Below are 8,874 nucleotides of genomic sequence, written 5' to 3'. Positions count from 1 at the left end.
AGATTAGAGGAGCCAGAAGCATCAGTCTTTTATAACAGCAGCACAGACTACTGCATGTGAAAGGAACGGACTGGGAGAGAGGGAAGGAGGGACTGAGAGGGAGGGAGGGGCTGGGAGTGAGGGAGAGAGAAAGAGAGACAGGAAGAGAGAGAGAAGGCTCATCTATATTATGCACACTGATGCTCCCTTTTAAATCCACTATGAGTCATGTGGTGGTGCATTTGTAGTGTTTTACTTTGCCTTGAGCTGAATTTGTGCATGACGCACTTAGCTCTGGCCACGGCCAGTTTATTTAGAACATCCTGCCTGACACTATTTATACTCATAATTCATATGCAAATAAAAACGGAACAGATTTGAATGACTAGTTACAGTGATTTTAAGTGATTAGACTGTACTAAGCAGTAATTAGAGAGAGGAGTTTTAAACTGACCTAAATCTACAGCACAAAAAAAATTTGATTTGTGAGATTTATGTGAAAACGCATGATGATATAGCATTTATGATTTAATTTGTAATTTTGTAATAGAACACAGTAATGATGGGGAACCTTATTTTGCGCCTTCATGCAAGTGCTTTTCCAAATGAATGTAACATGAGGGATTTGTATTATTTTGGGTTTGTATTCTTCAAATCCTAATCAATCAACCTGTAAATCCTATAAGGATTAAATGCCTATACATAAATACTAACCTCTGGTGTGATCTAATAGAGTGGTAGGCCTACTTTGAAAACCTGTTCCTTTGATTGACTGAGGGGTTTTGTTTTGCATAACAGACAGGCCAATGAACCAAGGATCTCTCTGGAGACCAAGGAACTGTCTGCACTAAAACACATACTGATGTCTCAGGTTCCCCAAGTTACGTGAATGTGGGTTTGTGTGTTAGTGTGTGTGGGTGTTTGTGTGTGTCTGTTGGTGTCTGTGCGTGTGCGCGTGCGTGTGTGCCCTCAAAGAGGGGGTATCCAATTGGCAGGATAAAAGTAGGCCAGCCGGGCCCTGTACTGCTGACAGGGATGGTAAGGACAAAAAAAGATCCTAGCGAGGGCCATAGGAGTGCAGGGGGTCTAGGAGATTAGTGAGCAGCAGAGTAAGCTAGTAGGGTGGTTTGCAGAGTGATCCGCTGCCGAAATGGCCACCAAAGGTAAGACGGTGTAAATGTGTGACTTTGCCTTAGGTAGACCTGGCCTCTGTGTATGGGCTGATGTGACCAGGAGGCTGTGGGACCAGTGAGAGGGGAGAAGGACTCCTCTGGGATCCCATGCCCACCTCAGGGGCTCTACTAATGGGTAGGTGGGCAGGAAGATTAGTTCTAATCAGGTCACTGATATAGGCAAAGAGACCTACAGTTAGTGGAGAGAGGGATAGACAACAAAAACAAAACAAGTTACTGACAGAATAGTGCTTAGCAAGCCTCTTTCTCCTGATCTGTCTTTGAGGAGTGATTACTTGTCAAATATTTTATCTGTCTTGGCCATGTTGGTGAATCATTATGGGCACAGCTGCTGGATATTTAGGGTTAAGGGTTGGGCTCTAGGAGGGAACTCGGCTCTATCTGTGAAAGATTCCTGGATGTTAGTTTGAATCAGATAATTTCCCCTCTAGATTTACACTTGGACTCTTCAGCTTTACTGCAGATCTGCTGTGCGTTTGCACAATCTACTTAATGCATTGTGTACGCGTGTGTGTGTGTCTCCTAACTACCCGAAGAGGTCATGTGTTGTGAACAGAACCATAAATACAGTACATGTCTCTGTAAGCTATGTGTTGTGCACGTGTGGCATATGGAGTGGAGACCATATATCTTCAACTCGCCTGTTGACGTTTGTTAATTCAAGAAGCATATAGGGTACTGGTACTGTAGGCATTAGACACACAATAAACAAGCCATAAGTTCAAGTTTGTTTATTCGTCATATACTGGAGTACACAGCGCAATGATTTACACCACGAGTAACGATAACTTTGCTATATACACAGGGTACCTGTACCGAGTCGACTTGCAGGGGTACAAGGTAATTGAAGTAGATTTGTACATACAGTGCCTTCAGAAAGTATTCAGACCCCTTCACATTTTTTGTTAGGTTACAGCCTTATTCTAAAATTGATTAAATCGTTTTTCCCCCTCAACAATCTACACACAATACTCCATAATGGCAAAACAAAAACTGTTTTTTAGAAATCTTTGCTAATTTATAAAAACCAAAAAACATAAATATCACATTTACATAAGTATTCAGACCTTTTACTCAGTACTTTGCTGAAGCACCTTTGGCAGCGATTACAGCCTCGAGTCTTCTTGTGTATGACGCTACAAGCTTGGCAAACCTGTATTTGTGGAGTGTCTCCCATTCTTCTCTGCAAATCCTCTCAAGCTCTGTCAGGTTGGATGAGGAGCGTCGCTGCACAGCTATTTTCAGGTCTCTCCAGAGATGTTCGATCGGGTTCAAGTCCGGGCTCTGGCTGGGCCACTCAAGGACATTCAGAAACTTGTCCCGAAGCCGCTCGTGCATTGTCTTGGCTGTGTGCTTAGGGTTGTTGTCCTATTGGAAGATGAACTTTCGCCCCAGTCTGAGGTCCTGCGTGCTCTGGAGCAGGTTTTCATCAAGGATCTTTCTGTACTTTGCTCCGTTCATCTTTCCCTCAATCCTGACTTGTATCCCAGTCCCTGCCGCTGAAAAACATTCCCCAGCATGATGCTGCCACCACCATGCTTCACCGTAGGGATGAGTTCAGGTTTACTTCCAGACGTGACGCTTGGCATTCAGGCCAAAGAGTTCAATCTGGGTTTCATCAGACCAGTGAATCTTGTTTCTCAGGGTCTGAGAGTCTTTAGGTGCCCTTTGGCAAACTCCAAGTGGGCTGTCATGTGCCTTTTACTGAGGAGTGGCTTCCGTCTGGTCACTCTACCGTAAAGGCCTGATTGGTGGAGTGCTGCAGAGATGGTTGTCCTTCTGGAAGTTTCTCCCATCTCCACAGAGGAACTCTAGAGCTCTGTCAGAGTGACCATCGGGTTCTTGGTCACCTCCCTGACTAAGGCCCTTCTCACCCGATTGCTCAGTTTAGTAGGCCAGACAGCTCTAGGAAGAGTCTTGGGGTTTCCAAACTTCTTCCGTTTAACAATGATGGAGGCCACTGTGTTCTTGGGGACCTTCAATGCTGCAGAAACATCTCAAGGATGATCAATGGAAACAGGATGCACCTGAGCTCAATTTCGAGTTTCATAACAAAGGGTTTGAATATTTATATAGATCAATTAGTAGATTACTGAGTATTTTTTTTTCTCATCCATTTTAGAATAAGGCTGTAACATAAGAAAATGTGGAAAAAGTCAAGGGATCTTTGTCTTGCTGACGTTGAGGGAGGGGCTGTCTGATCGTCGTCGGTGATTAGGCCTACCACCGTTGTGTCCTTAGCAAACATAATGATGGTGTTGGAGTCGTGCGCAGCCACACAGTTGTGGGTGAACAGGGAGTACAGGATGGGACTAATAACGCACCCCTGAGGGGCCCCCCATGTCAGCGTGGCAGATGTGTTGTTGCCTACCCTCTCCACCTGGGGGAGGGCCATCAGGAACTCCAAGATCCATTTGCAGAGGGAGGTGTTTAGTAATTTCATGGCTACAGATGTGAGTGCTACGCTAGGCGTTCTTGGGCACAGACTCTATGGTGGTCTGCTTGAAACATGTAGGTATTACAGACTGGTTCAGGGAGAGGTTGAAAATGTTAGTGAAGACACTTGCCAGCTGGGTACGCATGCTCTGAGTACGCGTCCTGGTAACCTATCTGGCCCTGCGGTCTTGTGAATGTTAACCTATTTACAGGACTTACTCACATCGGCTACAGAGATCACACAGTCATCTGGAACAGCTGGTGATCTCAATCATGGTTCAGGGTTGCTTGCCTCGAAGCAAGCATAGAAGGCATTTAGCTTGTCTGGTAGGCTAGCATCACTGGGAAGCTAGCGGCTGTGTTTCCATTTGTAATTCGTGATAGTTTGCAAGCCCTGCCACATCCGACAAGCGTCAGCTGGTGTAGTAAGATTTGATCTTAGTCCTGTATTGATGCTTTGCCTGTTTGATGGTTCGTCGGAGGGTGAAGCGGGATTTCTTATAAGCGTCCAGATCAGTGTCCCAGTCCTTGAAAGCGGCAACTTTAGCCTTTAGCTCAGTACAGATGTTGCCTGGAATCCATGGGTTCTGATTGGATATGGTACGCACGTTCACTGTGGGGACGACTTCGTTGATGCATTTATAAATGAAGCCGGTGGCTGATGTGGTAAACTCCTGAATGCCTTCGGATGAATCACGGAACATATTCCAGTCTACGCCAGCGAAACAGTCCTGCAGCTTATTGTGTGCATCACTGGTACGTCCTGTTTGAGTTTCTTCTTGTAAGCGGGAATCAGGAGGATAGAGAAAAATATGATAAAATAAAAACTCAGTGACATCAAATAGAACAGAATATAATTAAGCAATAAGGCCCGAGGGGGTATGGAGTATGGCCAGTATACTACGGCTAAGGGCTGTTCTTATGCACGACGCAATGCGGAATGCTTGGATATAGCCCTTAGTCGTGCTTTAATGGCCATCCTGTATACCACAAAGTCCTGAGGTGCCGTATTGCTTAATTATATTTTTGCTAAATTACTACTCTATTTGATCTCATTGAGTTATATTTGATCAAATAAACAGGTTACCAATGTAATTAGAACAGTAAACAAGTGTTTTGCGTCATACCAATGGTATATTTAAGCAATAAGGCCCGAGTAGGTCTGGTACATGGCCAATATATCACGGTCTTCAACTAATCAGCATTCAGGGCTCGAACCACCCAGTTTATAATGTCTGTTATAAACTGGATGGTTCGAGTCCTGAAGGCTGATTGACTGAAAGCTGTGGTATATCAGACCGTATACCACGGGTGACAAAACATTTATTTTTACTGCTCTAATTACATTGGTAACCAGTTTATAATAGCAATAGGGCACCTCGGGATTTGTAGTATATGGCTAATATACCACGGCTAAGGGCTGTATACAGGCACTCCGCGCTGTGTCGTGCTTAAGAACAGTCCTTAGCCGATGCGTATTGGCTATTTACCACACCCCCTTAGGGCTTATTGCTTAAATATACCATCGCTTTCAGACAATCAGCATCCAGGAGCCAAACTAGATAATATAATACAATACAAGAAGGCACTCAATGAATTAAGACGGCTATTAACAAAATGTGCTGGGGATATCTCCTTTGTAACTCCCTTGTTGTCCTCCTTTAATCCACACAGTGGATTAGTCAGTGTTCAGCTAATGTAATTGACATATTTCATACTTGTATTGCCAACAGTCAGGGCTGAGGCAATGGTATCACTGCCCAATGATGTAACTTGTTACTTAATTATCAAAGACATGTTGCATTTATCCCTTGTTTGACCACAGCATTCACCACAGTTCCAATATTACAAATGTAGGATCTTAATTTGAACCAGTTTGCTACAGCCGGAAAATAATCCTGCAGTATTAGGAAACGTGAATTATTATGTGGATTATAATTAATGGACATTTTTGAAGGTGTTGATACATTTTCTGTGAGGGAAAATCAAGTCTGAAATTTCAAAGTGGAAATTACAAACTTCAGAAGCCTTTTTAAACCTCAAATACACTACAAGTTTTAAATTTCCTGCGGAAAAGTTAATCTGCAACAGGGTGGTCAAATTAAGATCCTACATTTGTAGATCACCACCAATCTGGAATAGATATCTAACAAATTAAGACAGCCCAGCTGAAAACAAACACATTAAATATCTAAGATAGACCACTTCTCTTTCCATCTATCTCTATACATAATTCTATATTAAGAGTGGTTTGAACTTCTCTGTCTCTTTTCCTTCCAGACATCAGATGAGCTCAATTGCTCTCCATAAAATTGTATGATCTTAATTTGAGCACTCTTTAGTTGCTGAGAATTTATCTGCACAGCAGGAAATACAAACGTGTAGTGTATTCACAGTTTAAAAAGGCTTCTAAAGTTTATAATTTCCACTTTAAAATATCAGACTTGATTTGCCCTAACGAAAAATTTCTCAACCCCTACAAAAAATGTTCATTAAGTTTAATCCACATAATAATGAACATTTCCTGATGCTGCAAGATTATTTTCCTGCTGTTGCAAACTAGCTCAAATTAAGCTCCTACATCTGTAAATCGCTCATCCAGATCAGTCTGAGTACCAGCCCCGGCATCCACACTTATTCATCTGTACGACTCATCTATCTCTCCCTTCCATTCACTTGTTGTCCTCCACCACTTACTGATTAATTAATGAATTAATGGATGAATGGATGGATGAATGAATGTATGAATGATCTATACACACTCCATCCTCTCTCTGTCTCTCTGCAGTAGTGGATCTGATCTACTGGCGAGACGTGGGGAAGACAGGGCTGGTGTTCACAGGGCTGGTGATAGGCCTGGCCAGCCTGTTCCAGCTCAGTGCCATCACCGTGCTGTCCTACCTGTGTATGGCCATCATGTGTCTCACCTTCCCCCTACGCCTCTACTACAAACTCCTAGAGCTGATACGGAAGAACCCTGAAGGAGTGCACCCCTTCCAGTGAGTACAGTTTACAGCAGTTACCATGCTCTAGTTTATATATAGAGAGACATATCATATCACCCTAACAGCCATCTGTGTGCACGCACGCACGCACGCACGCACGCACGCACGCACGCACGCACGCACACACACACACACACACACACACACACACACACACACACACACACACACACACACACACACACACACACACACAAACAGCCATCTGTGTATGGCTCTGTGCATCTGTTGGTAGAAAATGCTTCTTGTAAACTAGGAATGTGTGTGTGTGTGTGTGTGTGTGTGTGTGTGTGTGTGTGTGTGTGTGTGTGTGTGTGTGTGTGTGCATGTGCGTGTGCGTGTGCGTGTGTGTGATACCAGGTCTTATATAGGAGACGACAGCTCTCTGACAGATGAGGAGACGGTGTTGGTGGTGGAGGAAGTGGTGCTGATGATTGCCTTCGCCGTCACAGAGATCAAACGCCTGCTCTTCATAGGCAGCATCATGGACTCCATCAAGGTCAGGGGCCACAGTCAATGTCCCTCTGAAAACGCAAAAAAACTCTGTGTATTACTGTAATTATGTACTGTAAAATATGTGTAGGGGTTAGGGAAGAAGCTTAAGGTTGAAGTCACACAATCAACAGCACTTGAGTCAGACAACATAACTGGTCCTCCTGAGGGCTTAAATCAGCAATTGGACAGATGCAATATATACAATACATCAACAAAACATATACATTGCTTCGTAAACTCACATGCTATCTATACCTATTCCAAACAATGACAATCTAAACAAATGTTTTTCTGTTGTCAGTTTGTGTTGCTGCTGTGCGTGTTGGTCTATGTGGGCATCACGACCAACGGACTGACCCTGGTGATAGTTGGTGAGACCATTCTGATCCACCTCTCTATCTTAGTGTCTTACACCACACCATCCTACAGCACTACCCTCATACATGATTATGCTCTAATACCATAACATGCTACATTGCTCTCTCTGTTTCATTCATACTTCACTTTACCCCATCACCTCTGATCTGTCATAAAGCTATATGTAAATAATGTCTGTGAACATAGTTTGTTGATCTAATTTCCTTCACTGTCTCTTTCGCAGGTGTCATCTGTGTTTTCTCTCTTCCTCTATTCTACAAACAAATGCAGGTGAGGCAAAGAGCTCCTGCTGTTCACGGACTCTGCTTGTAGATATTTATAATGTAATCCACATTACAGCAGCAACCAAAGGACTGTGTTTAATATGCACTTGTGTTTCGGTGACAGGGTCGGATGAAGAGGATTGGCAAAGCGGTCAACGGCCTCCTGAGGAAAATCAAAAGCTTGTAAGTGCTGAACAAGCCTGTTGAAATGACTAATATGACTGTTTTAATTTTTCATATGGCTAATTTCCTCACTAAACCCTACAGGGACATTTAATATTATATTCTTTAAAACATTCAGGTCACAATAACCCAGCAACTATGCTCAACACATTATAAATATCTCGTCAACTGATTTCCCTCTTTTGACACTTTCATTTTTGTATTTGCAGGTTTAAGAGGTTGTGCAGTATGCTGAGACCCTCTACTGCGGCTAAACCTGCTCCAACCACCACCCTGGCCCCGGTGCCAGCCCTGGCCCCAAAACACAAACAAAAGTCAAAGTGATAAGAAAGAGAAAGGGGGATCTATGGGAAAAGAGGGGGGTCATTCATAAGTCTTATCAGACCACCTGGGATTAGGGGCTGGGAAACTCTGACAAGGGGGGAGGGGTACAAGGACCTCATGGGGGTGTGACGGGAGGGGGTACAAGGACCTCATGGGGGTGTGAGTGTTCTTTGGAAGCCTACTGGTGTTTTATATTTCCATTTTCCCATTGTGGTGTCTGTGAATGGGAACAAGATTTCAAATCCAGTGTTTGGTGTTGGTACACTAAAGATGTTTACAGACAAATGTAATGTTTATATGGGAGGGAATTTTCAGTCAAATCTAAAAGACAACTAGTTCACCTTGGGGGGGTGGGGTTATACCACAGAACACTTGCCATCTTAAGACCACACAGGGTGAATACTGGCCATCTGACCACATGCCTTATAATTTACTTTGGAGGTGCACTCAAAGCGTAAGAATGGGTGAATGGGTGCATATTCAATGATTGGTGCTTACTCAAAAGTGTCATTAAACTGCATTGTTCCCTTTTTCTTGATTTTTGCTTAAATTGTTGAATAAATGTTTAGTACATGTTTGAACCTTCCGAAACTGCTCCAATCAATTAATATTTTTTGA

General features: G+C 43.3%; 1 protein-coding gene across 1 annotated transcript; it reads left to right on the top strand.

Annotated features, from left to right (window-relative positions):
• The first annotated feature begins 1,029 nt into the window (after nucleotides 1–1,029).
• LOC129868568 (reticulon-1-A-like) lies at nucleotides 1,030–8,847 on the top strand. Its single transcript, XM_055942665.1, has 7 exons — nucleotides 1,030–1,142; nucleotides 6,397–6,607; nucleotides 6,974–7,112; nucleotides 7,410–7,479; nucleotides 7,710–7,756; nucleotides 7,874–7,932; nucleotides 8,142–8,847. Exons 1-7 carry the CDS (start codon nucleotides 1,130–1,132, stop codon nucleotides 8,254–8,256), a joined length of 654 nt encoding a protein of 217 aa, XP_055798640.1. The 5' UTR covers nucleotides 1,030–1,129; the 3' UTR covers nucleotides 8,257–8,847.
• Nucleotides 8,848–8,874: the final 27 nt, after the last annotated feature.

The sequence above is a fragment of the Salvelinus fontinalis genome, chromosome 13, assembly GCF_029448725.1.
Source record: "Salvelinus fontinalis isolate EN_2023a chromosome 13, ASM2944872v1, whole genome shotgun sequence".
Classification (NCBI taxonomy): Eukaryota; Metazoa; Chordata; class Actinopteri; order Salmoniformes; family Salmonidae; genus Salvelinus; species Salvelinus fontinalis.
The sequence above is the reverse complement of the archived record's forward strand: the minus strand, read 5'-3'. Positions and strand labels throughout refer to the sequence as shown.

Excerpts from the sequence above, each read along its gene's own strand:
- LOC129868568 (XM_055942665.1), top strand. Across the intron at positions 6,608-6,973 it reads GAAGGAGTGCACCCCTTCCA|GTCTTATATAGGAGACGACA; the intron begins GTGAGTACAGTT and ends GTGTGATACCAG. Across the intron at positions 7,480-7,709 it reads ACTGACCCTGGTGATAGTTG|GTGTCATCTGTGTTTTCTCT; the intron begins GTGAGACCATTC and ends TCTCTTTCGCAG.